Source organism: Caenorhabditis remanei, chromosome X (assembly GCF_010183535.1).
Source record: "Caenorhabditis remanei strain PX506 chromosome X, whole genome shotgun sequence".
Lineage (NCBI taxonomy): Eukaryota > Metazoa > Nematoda > Chromadorea > Rhabditida > Rhabditidae > Caenorhabditis > Caenorhabditis remanei.
In genome coordinates, this window is record NC_071333.1 from 19,845,341 (window position 1) to 19,866,559 (window position 21,219).

The 21,219-nt window shown below is 37.7% G+C and overlaps 5 protein-coding genes across 5 annotated transcripts; 4 read left to right on the forward strand and 1 right to left on the reverse strand.

The window, feature by feature from the left end:
• Positions 1-5,950: 5,950 nt before the first annotated feature.
• Positions 5,951-6,954, forward strand: GCK72_025981 (uncharacterized protein; the record flags this gene model as incomplete). The annotated part of the gene is made up of 2 exons (XM_053736593.1): positions 5,951-6,117; positions 6,819-6,954. The coding sequence occupies 2 exons, from the start codon at positions 5,951-5,953 to the stop codon at positions 6,952-6,954; spliced, it is 303 nt and encodes a 100-aa protein (XP_053580159.1).
• Positions 6,955-9,999: 3,045 nt separating this feature from the next.
• Positions 10,000-10,980, forward strand: GCK72_025982 (uncharacterized protein; the record flags this gene model as incomplete). Its single annotated transcript, XM_003099944.2, has 1 exon — positions 10,000-10,980. One exon carries the CDS (start codon positions 10,000-10,002, stop codon positions 10,978-10,980), a length of 981 nt encoding a protein of 326 aa, XP_003099992.2.
• Positions 10,981-12,923: 1,943 nt separating this feature from the next.
• Positions 12,924-13,728, forward strand: GCK72_025983 (uncharacterized protein; the record flags this gene model as incomplete). The annotated part of the gene is made up of 4 exons (XM_003099968.2): positions 12,924-12,929; positions 12,976-13,164; positions 13,217-13,553; positions 13,601-13,728. The coding sequence occupies 4 exons, from the start codon at positions 12,924-12,926 to the stop codon at positions 13,726-13,728; spliced, it is 660 nt and encodes a 219-aa protein (XP_003100016.2).
• Positions 13,729-15,755: 2,027 nt separating this feature from the next.
• GCK72_025984 (uncharacterized protein) lies at positions 15,756-16,526 on the forward strand (the record flags this gene model as incomplete). Its single annotated transcript, XM_053736594.1, has 1 exon — positions 15,756-16,526. The coding sequence occupies one exon, from the start codon at positions 15,756-15,758 to the stop codon at positions 16,524-16,526; it is 771 nt and encodes a 256-aa protein (XP_053580160.1).
• GCK72_025985 (uncharacterized protein) lies at positions 16,338-17,132 on the reverse strand (the record flags this gene model as incomplete). Its single annotated transcript, XM_053736595.1, has 1 exon — positions 16,338-17,132. One exon carries the CDS (start codon positions 17,130-17,132, stop codon positions 16,338-16,340), a length of 795 nt encoding a protein of 264 aa, XP_053580161.1.
• Positions 17,133-21,219: the final 4,087 nt, after the last annotated feature.

Here is a 21,219-nt window from a genome sequence, read left to right on the forward strand (position 1 = left end):
ACTTTTAGAATTGATTATCAGTATATAGTTTGTTAGGGACGTTCAGTCAAGATGAGTCATTTGGCGGAAAGTGGTGGGTTGGATCCTTCGGGATTTACCATAGCTCATGTTGAATGCTTGTCGAAGGCTGTTCACTTTTAGAATTGATTATCAGTTTATAGTTTGTTAGGGACGTTCAGTCAAGATGAGTCATTTAGCGGAAAGTGGTGGGTTGGATCCTTCGGGATTTACCATAGCTCATGTTGAATGCTTGTCGAAGGCTGTTCACTTTTAGAATTGATTATCAGTTTATAGTTTGTTAGGAACGCTCAGTCAAGATGAGTCATTTGGCGGAAAATGGTGGGTTGGATCCTTCGGGATTTACCATAGCTCATGTTGAATGCTTGTCGAAGGCTGTTCACTTTTAGAATTGATTATCAGTTTATAGTTTGTTAGGGACGTTCAGTCAAGATGAGTCATTTAGCGGAAAGTGGTGGGTTGGATCCTTCGGGATTTACTATAGCTCATGTTGAATGCTTGTCGAAGGCTGTTCACTTTTAGAATTGATTCTCAGTATATAGTTTGTTAGGGACGTTCAGTCAAGATGAGTCATTTAGCGGAAAGTGGTGGGTTGGATCCTTCGGGATTTACTATAGCTCATGTTGAATGCTTGTCGAAGGCTGTTCACTTTTAGAATTGATTCTCAGTATATAGTTTGTTAGGGACGTTCAGTCAAGATGAGTCATTTGGCGGAAAGTGGTGGGTTGGATCCTTCGGGATTTACCATAGCTCATGTTGAATGCTTGTCGAAGGCTGTTCACTTTTAGAATTGATTATCAGTATATAGTGTGTTAGGAACGCTCAGTCAAGATGAGTCATTTAGCGGAAAGTGGTGGGTTGGATCCTTCGGGATTTACCATAGCTCATGTTGAATGCTTGTCGAAGGCTGTTCACTTTTAGAATTGATTATCAGTATATAGTTTGTTAGGAACGCTCAGTCAAGATGAGTCATTTGGCGGAAAATGGTGGGTTGGATCCTTCGGGATTTACTATAGCTCATGTTGAATGCTTGTCGAAGGCTGTTCACTTTTAGAATTGATTATCAGTATATAGTGTGTTAGGGATGCTTGTCAAAGGCTGTTCACTTTTAGAATTGATTATCAGTATATAGTTTGTTAGGAACGCTCAGTCAAGATGAGTCATTTAGCGGAAAGTGGTGGGTTGGATCCTTCGGGATTTACCATAGCTCATGTTGAATGCTTGTCGAAGGCTGTTCACTTTTAGAATTGATTATCAGTTTATAGTTTGTTAGGGACGTTCAGTCAAGATGAGTCATTTGGCGGAAAGTGGTGGGTTGGATCCTTCGGGATTTACCATAGCTCATGTTGAATGCTTGTCGAAGGCTGTTCACTTTCAGAATTGATTATCAGTATATAGTGTGTTAGGGATGCTTGTCAAAGGCTGTTCACTTTTAGAATTGATTATCAGTATATAGTTTGTTAGGAACGCTCAGTCAAGATGAGTCATTTGGCGGAAAGTGGTGGGTTGGATCCTTCGGGATTTACTATAGCTCATGTTGAATGCTTGTCGAAGGCTGTTCACTTTTAGAATTGATTATCAGTATATAGTGTGTTAGGGATGCTTGTCAAAGGCTGTTCACTTTTAGAATTGATTATCAGTATATAGTTTGTTAGGAACGCTCAGTCAAGATGAGTCATTTAGCGGAAAGTGGTGGGTTGGATCCTTCGGGATTTACCATAGCTCATGTTGAATGCTTGTCGAAGGCTGTTCACTTTTAGAATTGATTATCAGTTTATAGTTTGTTAGGGACGTTCAGTCAAGATGAGTCATTTGGCGGAAAGTGGTGGGTTGGATCCTTCGGGATTTACCATAGCTCATGTTGAATGCTTGTCGAAGGCTGTTCACTTTTAGAATTGATTATCAGTTTATAGTTTGTTAGGGACGTTCAGTCAAGATGAGTCATTTGGCGGAAAGTGGTGGGTTGGATCCTTCGGGATTTACCATAGCTCATGTTGAATGCTTGTCGAAGGCTGTTCACTTTTAGAATTGATTATCAGTATATAGTTTGTTAGGGACGTTCAGTCAAGATGAGTCATTTGGCGGAAAGTGGTGGGTTGGATCCTTCGGGATTTACCATAGCTCATGTTGAATGCTTGTCGAAGGCTGTTCACTATTAGAATTGATTATCAGTTTATAGTTTGTTAGGGACGTTCAGTCAAGATGAGTCATTTGGCGGAAAGTGGTGGGTTGGATCCTTCGGGATTTACCATAGCTCATGTTGAATGCTTGTCGAAGGCTGTTCACTATTAGAATTGATTATCAGTTTATAGTTTGTTAGGGACGTTCAGTCAAGATGAGTCATTTGGCGGAAAGTGGTGGGTTGGATCCTTCGGGATTTACCATAGCTCATGTTGAATGCATGTCGAAGGCTGTTCACTTTTAGAATTGATTATCAGTATATAGTTTGTTAGGGACGTTCAGTCAAGATGAGTCATTTAGCGGAAAGTGGTGGGTTGGATCCTTCGGGATTTACCATAGCTCATGTTGAATGCTTGTCGAAGGCTGTTCACTTTTAGAATTGATTATCAGTTTATAGTTTGTTAGGGACGTTCAGTCAAGATGAGTCATTTGGCGGAAAGTGGTGGGTTGGATCCTTCGGGATTTACCATAGCTCATGTTGAATGCTTGTCGAAGGCTGTTCACTATTAGAATTGATTATCAGTTTATAGTTTGTTAGGGACGTTCAGTCAAGATGAGTCATTTGCCGGAAAGTGGTGGGTTGGATCCTTCGGGATTTACCATAGCTCATGTTGAATGCTTGTCGAAGGCTGTTCACTTTTAGAATTGATTCTCAGCAAATAGGTTGTTGCTTCAATGACCCAGATTACAAGGACAGAAAGAAGAAGCTGAAGAAGGATAGTCTCTGCATCAAATGCCTGCTTCCACACGAGGAAGACATCCCATGCACTTCCAACAAGAAGTGCCATCATTGCCGGAAGAAGACTCATCACAGCTCGATGTGTCCGGAAGACATCGAGATCAAGTGGGAAGAATCAGATGGACAATCAAACATCTTCTCCGTGCATCAACTCAAATTATGGTGATTCGAATGTTCCAGAAAACCACTCCCAGAATGCGGAGAAACTATTCTCGAGCCTACGGAACCTGCTCGTAATTTGGGTGGATACTTGATGGCTTGGGTGTCTTTCACCCAACTCGCTCGTATTCTGTGGCCAAGAAGAAAAACAGGACTAGATGGGTTGGGTTTTCACTTGCATCCAACCTATCACTAGTACATAAGATCAAACAAGCTTTATTAAACATAAATTTTTTGGAAATTTCAAGCTCGTCCATTTTTTAATAAGCAGGTGTCAAAATCTGACCGGGGAAGCATTAAATGACAGAACTGACCGTTTTGAGGTATTGAAAATTATTTTTGTACTTTTTTGTACTTTATGTACTTTTTCTAAATTTCACCGTTATGTAAGAAGTGTGCCACTCTAATAGTAACAGAGAATAAGCCTTCCTTATTTTAGCATTGTCCTGAAGGTAATTTGCTATTTAAAAAAGAACTCTAGGTGCGCCAGACAGGGAAGTTGGGAATTGAGAAACACAGCAATCCTTATTCTAGCACCAACTTCTTCGAGGCTTCTGAAGAAAATCAGTAATAAACAACAAAAGCGTTATTTTTATTTATTCGCAATGCAATATTGAAGTAAACGGACAAAAACAACAACAGACTCACATAATTTCTTAGAATTAGCAGTGAAGCTTTGGTCTGAGTTCGATGGGTATGCCAGGGCTTAGAAGAAATTCGAAGAACATTTCGTAAGCTCTTGGACTAAAAAACTGGTATGCCACATTGCACCACAGTCGTTTCTCTTTTCACATCTCACCCAGTTCAACGTTGTTCACGATCATAAACGTATTTAGAGGATGACGAAGCTGAAAGTTTCTTTTTTTTAATTTATTCTGGTGGAAGAGTTTTATAGCCTATCTCTACTATTTCTGCTCACCTTTATGCGAATGAGAAGATCGTTATCTGACTCGTCGTCTTTAAGAAATTTGAAATAATGTCCGTAGTCCTTAAATATTTATGTTGATATGATAATTGAAAGTTGCTTAGCTAATCGTTTCGAGGACCGTGGCAGATTTGCATTGCTTCCCTACTCCTCGCCACTCGCAGCGCAGGTTGACGCAGTAAGAAACATCAAAGAGTACGTGTTGAAAAGATGGAACGGCGGCAGATTGGAGTGAAATAGTAAGAAGCAACATCAGCAATAGACCTACCACCATCACACTCTGGCCTTGTATTATGGACATCTAGATCTATCTAAATCTAGGCGGGGCAAATTACTTTCCTTTTCACCGACTGACCTTTGTCTCTCTCTCTCTTACTTAGGCCGAAAGGAAGATGATGAATTGCAATGATAAGACACAACGGAGAGAGAAATGGTTCGGTGAGCAAAAGAGGTATTCTAACGAGAAATATATGATTTTCGACATCCAAACATGAAAAATCAAGGTTTATCAAGCAAAAATTTTGTTTTGGGCACGAATTTATAGTAAAAAACTGATTTTTTTAATGAAAAAGTGGATGTTTGTCAAAAACCTTCCAAAACCTCCCCAAATTTTTCATGGAATGCGTTGTGAGGACTGTGGATTCCCATTAAATTATGTCAAAATCCGATTTTCAGCCTTGATAATAAATATTCTTGAAATTCCAGGTCAATAAACTTCAGATTTCCTCCTGAATAACTGAATTTTCGGCCAAAATATTTTCATTGAACAGCGAGTTTTTCAGATAGAAACATATGGCCAAACTTTCACTGCTAAATCTAACAAGGGAAGACTTTGGAGACGCCCCTTTCAAACGATCTATAAATTTGGTTATAGGTATTTTGGGCCACTCTGAGTTTATTTCAGCAGTCAAAGCCTGCTAAATGACTCCGCGAATCGAGTTATGAGCTCTCAAACTTTTCATACTGATATGTTGTTCCACATGGAATTAAAAAACAAACCTTATAGAGCACGACGTCCGGCAACGTTCGTAGTCCGATGAAGGAGCAAGATCTCCAAAATTCTTATATGAATACATCTCTACGATACGCACTAAAACAAGGATTCCAACCTTCATGAAAACCGAAATACGCTATCAAAGTTAGTCATTTCCCACTGTAAACAGCCGAAGTTAATAACCTTTTGAGAGATACCGTTCCTAGTTCAACAGCATGCTCAACTTGACAGGTGTCTCCTTTCTCACAAACAGAACTAGGTACATTTGCAATAACAGGATTACCGTGTTATGGTGCACCGCCCTTCACATCAAGTAACCCACAGCTAATTATGGGTTTGACGCATGCTCCAGATCTGGTTAAATGAAGACGTTTCCAGTAAACAATCACCGGTTGGTACAACGGATGTATTTGGTTCACTATTGTGCGGTAAACACGATCAAATTGCTCGGGTATACCGACCAACGGCCTTACTAACACATCTGGCCGCGGTAGTGCATAACCTTGTGCAACCTTTTGACAAGGAGAGAGTTATGTAAAACAGAGATTCAGGCTAGTTAAATTGGCTTGTTATAATAAACAACCTTTATAATATCTAGAGTGAAGAGAGCGCAGAAAATATGTATATAAGAGCGAAATCTGATTAGAATTTCACAATTTTAGAGAGCTTACCGGTATAGCTTTCGAATAATGGGCTCCTATTTTTATTAAATTCTAATATATTGCTATTTCTCCATTGTTTTTGATGGGCTGTTCTTGCTTTATTGTGAGTTTCAACATGTTTTAAAAAAGTTTTCAGAATCTTTTTATTATAATGTAGAAAACCTAAATATAACCCGACTTGCACAACTTCAAACACTATACCTTTTAGGGAGGCCTTTCAGATCTAAAAAAAATTTCAATAACTTTTTTTCTTTTTCAGAAGAGTTTCTGGAATGTCAACAGACCCGCCTCCGAAATTCGTCAAGGGAATCCTTCTAGAGGAATACAAGAAGGGGCTGACCGCCAATCAAGCATGTGAGAAAATAAATCGCTTTTTTGTGGAGACAAATAAGAACACGGAGCCGGTGAAGTTGCAATTGGTGCAGTATTGGTTCAGGAGGTTTTTGACAGGCAATGAAAGTTTGGATGACGATTAGAAAGAGGAGGTGAGTGTACTGTAACACAAAAAAGCATCTGAATGTATATGTTTCTAGGGGGAGAATTTGAAAAATATGGTATTTCAGACCATTTTTAGATCGTAAACTTCAAAAATTGTTACTTTCAGCTGTCAGAGCTTTCCACGCTTTAAAAATGCCTTTTTTGCTTGTAATTAGCCACCTCAGAGGGTCTGAAGGCTGAATTTTCTAAAATTTAGCATTTCTGATTTACTGAATTTTTAAAATTGCGTTTTTTCACTGCTAAACGGGTCTCAGACCACGTTAACATCTCTCGGAGCCGTTTCGAACCATTTTTCCAATAAAAATGTTTAAAACGCTGTAAAATACCTATCCACGCGGACATCACGACATCCGAACACACAGACAACCCAAATATTCAATTTTCTAGCCTCCTCACCACCTCTACACCACCTTGTGCCTACACCGACGCACCGTGTAATCTGATCTGACTTTTATGATGTCTATAATTCTCCCCATCGCGCCGCGCCGCCCATAATGCTTCACTTACAACTTTATATTTTTATTTGAATAAAAATGTATTGAACAATCAGTTTCTGTAATCTTTATATCTTTATATGATAACTACTTCCTGTACTGTAACTTTCAGATCTAAAAAATTTCAAGAACTTTTTTTCATTTTCAGAAGAGTTTCAGGAATGTCAACAGACCCGCCTCTGAAATTAGTCGAGCGCATCCTTTTAGAGGAGTATAAGAAGGGTCTATCCGGTGAAGTTGGAATTTGTGCAGTATTCGTTCAGGTGGCTCTTGACAAGCAATGAAAATTTGAACGATGAATAAAAAGAGGAGGTGAGTGTACCGTAACTGGGGAAAGGTAGAGTATAGTAAAAAAGAAAACAAATCATGTAACATTTTTTATTTTAGAAATCCGAATGTTATTAGCCTTTGAAACGTTTTAGACAACATTTCAAACAGCTTGTCCCACAAGTTTTATTTTGTATGAGTTGGCGAGAGCAAAAATACCACATCATTTTGACATGTGACCAATTTTTAGTAGGAACAATTTCTTGAAAGTTACAGATTGTCAGAATGAAAAACTCCTAAATTTCGCTTGTCGGTTTCAGGGTGAAATGACTTTGATTATCTGTAACTTTTATGGTAGTGTCCCTACAAAATATGATCAGCTACAAAAATAATGTGCTATTTTTGCTCTGTCCAACCCATACAAAACTAGGACAATCAGATGACACCGAAATACACTGTCAAAGTTGATCATTTTTCACTGAAAACAGCTAAAGTTGATAAACTTTTCAGCGGTAATGTATGCGATTAAAGTGATTGAAGTGTTGTGGCGGCAAATTTTTCGTACTAGATGACCCTCAGATTGCCTCAGATTTCTCATTTCGCACTTTGAACGTATCTCAATTTCGAAATTCATTCGGGCGCGGTAATGAGTCACCTTGTGTAACCTTCCGACAAAGAAAGATTTATGTAAAACAGAGATTCAGGCTAGTGAGATTGGCTTGTTATGAAAAACAACCTTCACAGTATATAGAGAGAAGAGAGCGCAGAATCTATGTATATAAGAGCGAAATCTGATTAGAATTTCACAATTTTAGAAAGCTTACCGGTATAGCATTCGAAAAATGGACTCCTATTTTTATTAAATTCTAATATTTTGTTATTTCTGCATTATTTTCAACTGGTTGTGTTGGCTTTGTGGTGAGTTTCAACATGTTTTCAAAAAATAAACTTAACCTGATCCTAATTTCAGACCTCTAATGAATTCTCCTGCTCAACTACTTCCTCTCGGAGTTGCAGTACTTGGAGAAGGGTGAGATAGTCAGCAAAACTTAACCCGTAAGCAATTAATCTTAATTACAGAAGAGCGACCAAATCGAAACCAAATCCGATGGAAGTAGGTGGTACCACCAAGAGATCCAGACCGTGAGCACAGGACTCGGAAACCGGAGACTAAAATTGTTATTGATTATTCCAGTGAGTTGTATGACGACGGTATGTAAAAATGATGTAAAAACATTTCAGCTCGTCGTTCGAATCTGCGCGACAGGAAGGATACGGTAGCTAAAAGTAGAAGACGGTCCCCGATTCAGAGATTTTGCTCCAGAAGTCTTGAGCTCAAGTGCCGCTGGTAAGCCAATTCCTTTCAGTTTCAGCTTGAAAACTATTTGATATAATTTAATAGTTTCAGCACCACGACCAGTTCGCAGGCAGAGAGCACAGAACAGAAAGCGACCGGCTCAGGAAGGAGATGCAAAAAGAAAACCAAGAGGAAGGACTCATCGATTGGCTGATGGAGAGGCGAGCAGTCATGGGGAGCCAGAGGATGTGCAAGACCAAGTCGATGAAGATAATGGTTAGTTATGTATTTGTTGCACAGATACCCACTTGACATGTAGATCAAAAGCAGAGCTACATTTTTGTAGTTGACAGTTTTCCTGTACGTACACTCTTTAAAGAGTTTTGAACAGTTGCAACTCCATTGGGACCGTATGTGGAAAAAAGTTGTACCCTCCATTGTAGACTAAAAAGGACGCAGGCTGTTAAAACAAAAAAATTGGCTAAAACTTTCATTTCTGAGTCTAAATCGAAAAAAACCAAAAAAAAAGTGCTGAAACGTAGCAAACTTTAAAAAAAACCCAGAACGGCTCCTGATAAAGCCCTGGTTAAAAAAAAATAATATTTTGAAATATATCAAGTATATGGCTTCATTTTTGCAGTTGACAGTTTTTTTCTAGCTCCACCCACTTTTCTTTGAAAGCGCGTGTCTTGTAAGTGGGCGGAGCAAACGAAAAGTTGTCAACTACAAAAATGTAGCTCTACTCTTGATCTACACACATATTATCGAATAAATGCAATTTGTTTTAAGCTTGAGCTCCAACTCCTGCACCATCACAACCTGCTCAGCGTACAAATGTATATTTTGAAAAAAAAAATTGTTTTTGAAGAAGTGATTTGAATAAATATGTGAAATTTATAAACTGGTGTTACCTTCTGTTACTCTTTTTATTATGTATTCTATTTTCCTAGATATCTTTTTTGAATGAAGCGGGGAATGGGCTGAAAAAGAATAGTTTGAGGTATCAAATTTCAGGAATCCGATTTCACACTCAATTTCCAACAACAATCGTCTCTTCCTTTAGCACGACATGAATCCTAATTTTCCCTATAATTTCTTGGAGGCACCACTAATTGAGCAGTATCTGTAATTCCTGCTAATGAACATCAGTTTCGGACGGTTCAACTCTCAGATTTTGTGTGTGGGAAGCTTGCTTGTTTCGTACTGTAAACTTTTCTCAATTTCGAAACTCTAAGATTTTCTTTCTCTTGAGGACTTCAAATTATTGAGTTTCGAAAAACGTTATGGAGTTTCGGAGAATTTTATTGACTTTTCGCAAAATGTTAATGAGTTTTCCCAGAATTATTGAGTTTTGCAGAACGTTTCATATTTTACCGTAACCCAGCCAATTCCAATTAAACGTCATTGAACAGCGAATAATCAAAAATAAAATCACTGGATGATGCTCAAATTAGTATCAGTGTTTATGTATGTTAACTGATTTTTTTTGAAATTAAACATTATATCTCAATTTTTCATTTCTGGATCTGAATGATGATATTGACCTTGCGATAGGAGTAGATCTTATCTAGATGACACATCTGTCATTCCGTATATTCAATCGATATATTTTACTACGATTACAAATTTACTCATTGTCATCATACACGGACCGTATATAAGGAGGAGAAAAGAGAACAACTCAATCTACTCTCACTGTTACTTTCACTGCTATCCTGCTACTCTCTACTCTGCTAGAAACTTTACCTCGTGCCAAACTTTCAACATGGCTGGATATCCAAAAGACAGCGAGCTCTTTAACGACATCATCGACGGAAACATCAAAATGAACGAATTCAAGAATCTTGGAAAAGGAGGATTCGGCGACGTGTTGCTCTACCGCTCAAAAAACACCACCGCGGCCATCAAGCGAGTTAAACTGGGAGCAAGATCCAAGAATCTGATGGAATACAACATCCACAACCAACTGCACAAAGTAGGAAATAAGCATGTTATAGGATTGTATGATGTTCTCAAAACGAAAGATTTTCTTTACTTCTTCATGGAGTTTGCCGCATCTGGAGACTTGGAGCAGAAACTCGTAGCAAAAGGATCGTTGCCACTTACACTCGCCAAAGAATACTTTACGCAATTGATCAATGGAGTCGCTTTTATTCACGATCAAGGCATAGTCCACAGGGATCTGAAACCTGGAAATTTATTTTTCTCCTCTGATGGAACTCTCAAAATTGGTGACTTTGGAGCAGCAACAAAATTTAGAGATGCAAAAGGAAGGAATATCAAGGTGTCACTCTTCGGAACAAAGTCCCACTGGGCACCTGAAGTGGAAGCCGCAAAGAAATTTGTCGATGGACAACCAATGGACATATGGTCGTGTGGAATTATTCTCATTGAGATGATTGCGGGATGTCGGCCGTGGAAAGTTGCGACCCTCCCGAATTTGAAGAATTGGATATCGAATGACTTGGACAAAACCGCTCTTCCATGGAACGCTATCGACGCTGATGTGATGGCTTTTCTCCGCAATATCCTCGACGTCGATCCTGAAACTCGAGCAACTATTGAAGAAATTCGAGAGGACAAATGGTTTAGTGGAAAGGACGGCATTGAAAACAATAATGGAGAAGCGGAACAACCGAAGAAAGAGAGAAAGCGGAAAATTCAGAACGAGATCAAAACTTCGGAGGAAAATGTGAGAAAACGTCAACGAGTGCCCAAGAAGAAGTTCGGTTGCTTAGACTATTGATAGCAATTAAATCTTAATTATCACGTTCAATTTTACCTATTATTTATCACATACTTTTTCTGTTCAACTTTCATATATCTAATAAGTTAATAAAATTATAATAATTAACCTATTTTTCTTTTTTCGTTCTTTTTAGGCTTCTAGGAAATATTAGCTTTGGTAATTTTTTCACACCAGATTTTTAAAATAGACGAACCAGAAAACCGATTAATCGTTGGAGGGTTAGAAACAAAATGAGAAAAAAGAAAAAGGTGAGCAGAGGGGAAATGTCGGTGAGGATTATCATGGCTAAGCGTGTTCTCGAAGGTTCGTTTGAACTATCTGATTTCCCAAGAAGATAAGCGAGGAGGTGACATTCGTGAACAAAAGGAAAGAAAGAAATATGTGCTCTGGCAAAAATCTTTTGATGTGAAGGGTCGTACGTGTGAACAGGACCGTTGCAATAAGGTGTAAGAAGAAGAATGGGATGACACTAGAGACAACGTATGTTAAATCAATTAGAACAAAGATAATCCGACTACGCTCTATATTTGATTTATAAACAATATTGTATAGTGTTAGTGTCCGTCATTATCTTCAATGTCGGTACCATCTAAAGAAACTGTCTACCAATACTGACAAGAAATGCAGTAAATGGGATACGTTCTGCTTCCGGACAACACATAATTCTTCTTAATTGACCTACCCAATGAGTTTTCGTAGGGAGAAGCACAGAATTGTAAGATGTGAAAAGTTTAAACCATCACTGCAGTGATGATTGTCTTTTATGCTTTATGAGTGATATCTTCCACAATTTGTCTGCTGGAGCATTCGGTGATGGTTGAAAATGAAGATGATGGACCATGTAAAACCGAAACTTGAAACGACAGGCAGACAAAGCTTAAGGAATATGAGAAGCTGAACGTCGTAAGAGCCATCAGATAGCGGGGTGTGCCAACGCGGGCACCCATTTGCAAAGAATAAAGCGCTAACTTTATGAGGTGGACTCAAGTCAGGTCAGATAGTAAACTTTCCCCATTATGATAATGTTTTTCCTAGAACAGTAAATCTCAAAAAAAAAGAGTTGCAGCCACACATCCTAAATGTTTAGATTTTATTACACACGTTTCAAGTATAGTTACTGTAAATTTAAAAGTTTACATGAACCATACAAAAATTGAAATTTGAATTACCCCGAATTTCCAAAAAGATAAACAACACTCCGGTATTCCGCTTGTTTGTTTATAAATTCTGTTTTTCAGAAAAAACTAAAAAATCATTATGCGTCATGATACTTTCTTCTTTGTCTTTTAAAATTTGTAAACTCTTTCAATTTTTAATTAGTTGTCTCAAAATCCAACATTATCAAAACGAATGTGGATCAATTCAGTTAGTATTTCAACATTTTCTGTAAATTTTGGGAAAAAATTACTCTCGGTTATGACTCAAGTTAGTCTGCTTCTATTTTTTGTTGATCGTTGATCATCAGATTTTTTTTTTGATTTTTGGCTTTCCGATTCGTGGAACCATTATAAATACGATAGTCAATCGAATTTTTGTTTCAATTGAACTAGAAAGACTGTAACTCTCATTTTCGCCGTATTCTCTGGTACCAATCCATCAACTATTTTCCAAAGTTTTAAATTTGGTCACTAGCGGTTACTTTGAAACCCAAAACTTCTAAATTTTGAACATTTTATATTTCAGACCGATTCCCCCTAACAATCCTCTGTCACTTGATAGATGTCCCGTTATATCACCCAACAACTACCTACCTATTTTATAAGCAACCCCCGAGTGTTAACAAGAAAGAAACGGATTTACTAAGTCTGGAAATGTTTTGTTGTAGCTACATTTAACAACATTTCAAATTTTCAGTTTGTTCCAAATGTCTCGAAACATTTGCTTCCGGATATAATTATTTCAAACATATTCTCGAGTGCACAGAATACTATCGCAACAAAATGTTTGTCAGTTACATAACTATATTCGCGTGAAACTGACTTTTTTCTTCAGGATTATGCTTATTATTCAACCAATGCATATCTGCTAGCGCAATACAAGCTCTCCCAACTTTGTGGTGCATTCACCAACAAGAAATTCACCAGGTGCACCCTTTGTAAGAAATCATTTGACAATGAAGAGCAACTACAAGTTCATGTTAAGACTTGCAAGAAGCTCACCGACGAGTGGAAAAAGTTTGAGGTCAGTTCTACATTTCCTCCAACTAATCACGTTCCAATAAATCAACTTTAAGCTTGAAATCGACGACTGGGCTAAAATCTTTACAATATACCAAGAGAGGGTTTATAACGCATCAACGGCTTGTGCTGAATGTGGACCATGGAGTATGTACCGTATCTTAGTCAAACGAGATTTCAACACCGCACGAGGTCAAGTTCTTGATGCACTTCCTGCGTTTTTTGATGCGCTATTCATTCGCTTCCTGGAGAAAAACAAAGATGTGGCAAACTTCATATCTTCCAAAGAGCCAGCTCAGAAAACGGTACACTTGGCCTTCCTCAAGAAAGGAAAGGAAAAAGAAAAAATCGGGAAAGTTGGAAAATGTGAGAACGGTCCTCAATTAGCAGAAGGTACATAAAATCATCGTTTAGTTTAACATCAATCCTATTATTTCCAGATGCTGGTGATCTCATTTTAAATTTTTTGGATGGCACTGACATTGACGATTGGGATGGCTACTGGAACAACTCAGAAGACGAGGAATGTGATGATGACTTTTGTGATTCGGAGGACGATGGTGGCTAATAGTGTATTCAGACTCTATACTTATTAATTTTGTCTACATAGACGAAATTTCCGGTTTTTCTTGTCTGTCGGTTTGAAGCTTTCTCCTGAATCTTTTCCATAACTTTCATTTTTATTTTTTACTATTTCTCACACCCCCTGTCAAATAAAACTTGAACATTTTTCCTTCATGTGGTGTAACAATAAAACAAACAGGCTCAAATTTATTATTTAAAACTTCAAAACAGTAGGAATTTCTCAAAATTCCGCTTAAAGAAGTGCACATTGCTGGAAAGAAAGAGTTGGTTGAAAGCTCTGGACCATCTCACACCCATTTTTTCCCTAATCTCAACAAATCTACGCTCCGGGACCTGATTTCAAATCATACCCTAAGTTATACCATTAGCAGCAGGAAGATATAATCGATGAGTCCTTGACAGATTTGAAACTTTATGGTTGTTGTGTTGAAAGAAATTTGATAAGATTTGGTTTTTGTAGTTGGCCATCTTTATTCAGACTCAGACCCAGACTCACATAGTCAGAACTGTTTTTTCACATTACTGTTTTATCATTTTTGTTGTTAAAAACGTGGTTTCCTATAAAAATTAAGGATAAATTTCCCCGTTTTTGTTTGATGAATTCGTCATAAAAACCTATTGACACCAATAAAATTTAAGAGTTAGTCAGGTACCGAGGTTCGACGTATTTGTCAGCAAAAAATAGAGGGGCTCTCTCTATCTGAAGTGTCTTTCTTATTTATATAATTGCCCCCCGACGGACCCTTTGAGTGATAGAGGTGCATGCACCTCAAATAGAGCCATTTGTGTGTGCAGAGTTGCGCCACTTGTGTATGCAGAGTTACGACATTTGTGTATTCTAGTAGTGATTTGAATAATCCCGTGACCAAAGCCAGAACACTCTGCGAAGAAAAGACTTTTGCAGAATAGAATGGAAGATGACGAAGACACAAAAATATAGAAAAAACCACACCTATACAAATTACCACATCAGAGTCACAAACAAACCTTTTATACTTAGGAAACCATGCAGTTTTGATTGGTTAGCTCAGAGATATGCGCGTGCACATCTGATAGTGTACATTCAGACCTTTCAAAAAAACATTACCGTATATTTTTTCTTTAGCCCCACCCCCCTATGTAAAAACCATGTCAAATCTTGCAACTTAAATTCAAATTTATTCAATAGCACAAAAAATCATTTTAGAAAGAATGATATTGAGAAAATAATGAATAAATAACAATTATCATAATTACTGACATTCGATATTGATGATGAAGTGGAAAACGCCGTCAACCTTCCTACGATGCACCGAGCCAATCAAGTCGATTACTCCCTGAAGCGGGAACCCGAAGTGGATTGGGTATCGTTGACTGAAAAATAAAAATTGCATATATTTTTTCAAAACGTTAAAAGTAGTTAAGGAGGAAAATGTACCTTTTGTATCCACTAACAATCACTTCTTCTGGTAGTCTCCGATCGGTTTGGCAGTATTGAATCAAATGTTTTTTTGAAAGGTCTGAATGTACACTATCAGATGTGCACGCGCATATCTCTGAGCTAACCAATCAAAACTGCATGGTTTCCTAAGTATAAAAGGTTTGTTTGTGACTCTGATGTGGTAATTTGTATAGGTGTGGTTTTTTCTATATTTTTGTGTCTTCGTCATCTTCCATTCTATTCTGCAAAAGTCTTTTCTTCGCAGAGTGTTCTGGCTTTGGTCACGGGATTATTCAAATCACTACTAGAATACACAAATGTCGTAACTCTGCATACACAAGTGGCGCAACTCTGCACACACAAATGGCTCTATTTGAATAGAATAGACAAATGGCTCTATTTGAATATCCACCTGTGGACAAACTCCTGACTGGGTTCGTGAAGAAAATGAAAATGGAGGAGTCGAATTTGACGTTGGAGATTTCCGAGGATTGGCTCAAGCGCAGATTATCCCAAGACGAGAGCTTGACAGAGCCCCCAATGAAGAGGAAATAGAAGAAAAAGAAGCTGCGGAGCAGAGATTGCAAGAAATGGCTGATGGCTCGGAGGAAACTGATGAAGAGGAAAAACTGGAGCTTCAGAAAATAATTGAAGCTTTCAATTACCGAGTATGGATTTCCCAGTTGAAATATGAGGAATACGTTAGACTGACTGTAACATCAAGAGATGGTTTATTTACCATTGAACATGTTAAATATGTCATGTCTCTGGAAGACACCTGGAAATACTTGATTAAAAAACTAATTAAGCCCACTGTGCTGGTAGAGAACTACCTCATGACTTCTGGCACCGAACCAGAAATCTGGCCATTTGGCCCAACCATGAGAGTGGCCAACTTGAGAGCTGAGAAGAGATTTTGGAATTCTAGAGATATGCTTCTCTTGAGAGACGCGCTCTCTTTGGAGAGCAATTTTCCTCTCAAATCACTCGAAACTCGCCCTCGGAGAAGTGCTGGTGAATTGAACGACCATCTGGCGCAAAAGTTTATAATCAATGAAGCGCCGAATAAAAACCTGATTATTAAACTGAAATGCCCAAATGTGCATTTCAAGGATTACACTTTCGATTCGATCCCATTCAAAATTATTTTCGGAATTCTGAGGAAGGACCCGTCAAAACAGTACACTTTTGAAACGAGCAGTCCAGAGCGCGTCTCTCAAGAGAAGCATATCTCTAGAATTCCAAAATCTCTTCTCAGCTCTCAAGTTGGCCACTCTCATGGTTGGGCCAAATGGCCAGATTTCTGGTTCGGTGCCAGAAGTCATGAGGTAGTTCTCTACCAGCACAGTGGGCTTAATTAGTTTTTTAATCAAGTATTTCCAGGTGTCTTCCAGAGACATGACATATTTAACATGTTCAATGGTAAATAAACCATCTCTTGATGTTACAGTCAGTCTAACGTATTCCTCATATTTCAACTGGGAAATCCATACTCGGTAATTGAAAGCTTCAATTATTTTCTGAAGCTCCAGTTTTTCCTCTTCATCAGTTTCCTCCGAGCCATCAGCCATTTCTTGCAATCTCTGCTCCGCAGCTTCTTTTTCTTCTATTTCCTCTTCATTGGGGGCTCTGTCAAGCTCTCGTCTTGGGATAATCTGCGCTTGAGCCAATCCTCGGAAATCTCCAACGTCAAATTCGACTCCTCCATTTTCATTTTCTTCACGAACCCAGTCAGGAGTTTGTCCACCTGGGTAATACCGCACGATTCCCAATCGAAGTGTGAGGCTATCGATTTGAAGAACTCCTGGAGGCAGTTGCAACGTGCCAATCTTTGCCGATTGTTCCTTGTCAATTCGTTGGATCCGTGGGGATTGTTTTTGCAGGACGATTCTGAACGTTGAGGTTAGTTTAAGATAAATTGTTTTTACTGAGTGTTCCAAGGTATGAACGTTGTTTGATCTAGTCATACTATCCTAAACATGTTTCATATTTTCACGAAGTTTAATTTCTAGTTTCATTACAAGTGATACTGAACTATTTCCAGCTCTCTGATTTTTGGTTTGGGCATTGCAAAACATGTCAAACTTCATGTAATTTGAGGAACGTCCCTTGATGAATAGAATTATAATTTTGAAAACTAGTTTAAGCATACTGAATTTGCACAAGCAGATTTTGAAAATTGAAAGCATATGTTTCGTGAGGGTCTCCTTGAAATCAATAATTAATTTCAACTTTTTGCTCAAAACATCACTCAAAATTCTCCGGAACAGACCAAGTGTGAGGAATTGTAATTTGAAAACCGTAAGTAAATTTTGTGATATTGAGTCCATTCTTTCAAAAAAACCTCATCTGCTTCCAACAACTTTAGACTAATATATTTTTCCTTTTTTCTTATTGACAGGTAAGTGTAACCCAAAAATATCTCGGTATTAGAGAATGAGAAAATCTGAACTAATTGTTGGTCGCAGCATCCATTGGTCACACACATTACACGTCAAAAAAAGAGAGAGTAGCAGGTGTTTTTGATGTGAACCGGTGGAACGTCATGAGGTAAGGAACGGTTTTTGAATAGAAAAGATTTTCACCCAACAGTTTCTGTTTGAGGGAGAAATCACTTTGTCGACATGTCAATTTCTAGGCTTTGCTTTTTCCAATTTAGAATCTCCAACTTTCATAACATCAAAAATTGTCCCACCAAGTAATATTTTTATGAATCGTACAGATCAAGAGTAGAACCTCATTTTTGTAGTTGAAAACTCTTTTGTAAAAGTACTCCCTAGCTAGTAACGTATCGAAAAAGTAATTTCTCTCTCAAATCAACCTATTTAAATAAAAAATAGTGCGATTTTTTAACTGTCGTCTCAAAATGATCATAACTCTCTAGTCTTACATTTAGTACAAAGTTGTCAACTACAAAAAACGAAACTCTACTTTAGATCTGTATGATCCATTGTAAACTTTCTTGGTGGGACAATCAATGATATTGCAACACGTTCTCAAAGCTGAACATTCAACTAGAACGGCGAAAGTTGTAAGAATTACGGTCTATAGTATATATCTCGTGCTTTAACATCAATTGACAGCTAGGTTTGACTAGAAGTAGCTCTTTGAGCAGCAGTTTTTCACTTTGTTCAATCGAGAAGAGGGAGTGGATTCCTGAACCGAATGACCGTGGAAGTGTTTCATTCACGCTCATTTTTTTAAATGATTATAATTATGCATTTAAAAACCTGACGAGTATCACTGATAAAGGTCCAATACGATTTGAAGGCTTGTGGCAAAATTGTGTGACTGTAGTCACGAGTGGCGCGAAACTTGATCTATTTTTTTATTTTCCAGGTTTAAATATTGGAAAAGAGGGTTTGTTTTGAAAGGTATGTTACATTCACATTCAGTGAGATCTGAAAATCAAATACAGCTCAGTAGCACATTCAATAATTTTCAATCCTTGTCAAAGAGACATGACGTGATTTGATCGTGGTTACTACGACCACCACCAAGCGCAATCGCAAAATCAGCTTGATTGGCAGGTTGGCAATCTTTTAGTACGCTTAGAAAACAATTTAGAGACAAGGAAGCATGATTTATGACGACAAGGTCTAGTTTTTTTACGAACTGGGTTGTTGATGATCATAAAACCACAACCATCAGTTGCAAAGATGATTTTTGGAGATTTGATGAACACAAATTTCTGTTTCCACATTAACTGTGATATGCTCGTTGAGCATTAAGTTTTTGGAATACATTATTGTCAGACTAACCTTTTTCCTGCATCCATATGATGGAGCACTGTTTTGAGGCAAAGGTAGTTCATGATGTCGATAGGAGCACGGGGGAAGTGATGAACTAAAAAGAATTTTGTGTTAGGAACAGAATTGACAGAAAATGTTTACAAGAAATACGAGTAAGGAAATAATGGGCTAATTCACGTCATTTGCCGATAGAAACGACGAAAAACGGAGAAAAAAAGCTGTTTTTTCCGAAGGTTAATAGCCCCATAAGGAACGGATGAATAACAAATAAAGGAAAGAGAGATTGTTGCACCGCCTTCAGTCAATATCGGTGTTAATCCAGGACCGCCTACTACAGCTACTCAAATAATTAGCCAAATAATTACTCAAATAAAAGAAATTATGGGAAAGGATATTGTCGTGGGAAATTACAAGGGGAATAAAGACAAAATGAAGTGTTTCATTTCAATGTCAGTATTAAAATATCAAAACGTCAGAAGTAAAACAAAAAAGTCGGACACTCTATGAAAAAATATACAAATTTTGTTTGAAGAAGGAAATCCAATGAACTGAATAAGATCAGCTCAAAAAACGAAATATGAGATTTAAATGCAATTCTGATTCAAACTTCATGCAAATTTTCAAAGAAACGTCTTATTCAAAAGTTTAAAAACGTGCCACGGTAATTGTATCTTGCATTTATACGTTTATAACAACTGATAGGTGTATTATAATTCTCTAGACGTGTCACTATAACATTTTTTGTGCAGTGAGTGTCATGGGTGGTCGAAAAAAGAAAAAAAGGAGGAGGAAGAGCGAGCGCACACGTAACAATTGTTGAGTCATGCGAGAGTCAGAGAGCGCAGAAAAAAAATAGACGCAACGGATGCCGAAAAGCCAGTCGGGAAGAGAGGAAATTCCTACGATCATCTTTTTATGTATTCATCTTATGGGTAGAGTACGTGTTGCACATAGAAAATAACATAGTTGTCAAGGCCCGGGCCGGCCCGGCAGAAAATTTTCAAGGCCCGGCCCTGCCCGAAGGCCGGGCTTCAAAAAAATTATCCTTTTTTCCCAATTTTTTTTGAAATTTTTTCAATTTTTCATCAAAAATGTGACCATTTTTGATGCTTTCTCAGAATTTCTTCTAGTTCTCAGTGATAGTCGAAAATTTGACTTTTTCGCAAAAACAATTCGAAAATTCGAAAAAAATTTGAATATTTAAATTTGGCGTCAATTTTCCGGGCCTTGACAACTGAAAATGGAAACTGACTGTAGAGAATAATGAATTTTCATTGTTAATAAACAGGAATTTAAAAAAGGGTAATTTAGAAACTGAACACATACAAAATCAGTCACAAAGATATGACGCTTTGCTTATTTCCTGTAAATATTCTACAGGTCTTGGAGATGTCAAAAAGATAAGATAGAGCTCAATTTTGGTTGTTGAAACTTTTTGTACGGGCACTCCATAGAAAATTACATATGGACAATGTAATTGCTTCCTCAAAAAAATCTATTTGAGTGTGCACGTGTAACTAATTGGCTGCGAATCTCTTATATTCAAAAACTGACGTTTCTCCGTTTCCCATCAAAAACACCTGCAACTCTTTTCCTTGACGTGTAAATTCGGGTATAATGGCAGCTGCGACCTGCAATTCGTTCAGATTTTCTCATTGTCTTCACCGAGACATTTTCTGGTTACACTTACCTGTCAACGACTGCGAAAAAATGGATAGTCTAAGGGTGTAGTAAGGCGATGTGGTTAATTTCAACAAGAAGGGACGGTAGAACCGAAAAATTCCAATTTTCCAATAATGAGAGTAGACGAGAAAAGGCTTCGGGAAAAGGATTTGTAAACTAAAGCAAAAATTATCTGAAATTGATTGAACACAGGAGTTCAGTCTTAACTGGCTACAGAGATCTCTTTAAATTTGTAGTCTCTGGTCATGAACTACTTGAATTATCTGAAACTGGGGAGTCATGCTTTCAGAATCACGATGAAAAAACCTTTACTTTCTGTCTGCAAATATAACTGTTTTTGTTTCTGAAACCTGAAGAAAACATCAATAATCATGTTTTCAAACTTCATTACTCAGAGAACGTTTGCATATATCAGAAATGTTTAAGGAACATCTGAAATTCTTTAATCGTAAATGAAAAAGAGACAAGTTTCTTTCCCAGACATTGCCACCCCTCCCATGTTTGAAACTGATAAAAACATTCGGAAAGAATCACTCTTATCAAGATGGCGTACTCTGAACTCTCACTTTGATAAACAAAAGACGCTACAAACTGAATTTATATATCGGTAACTGAAAAA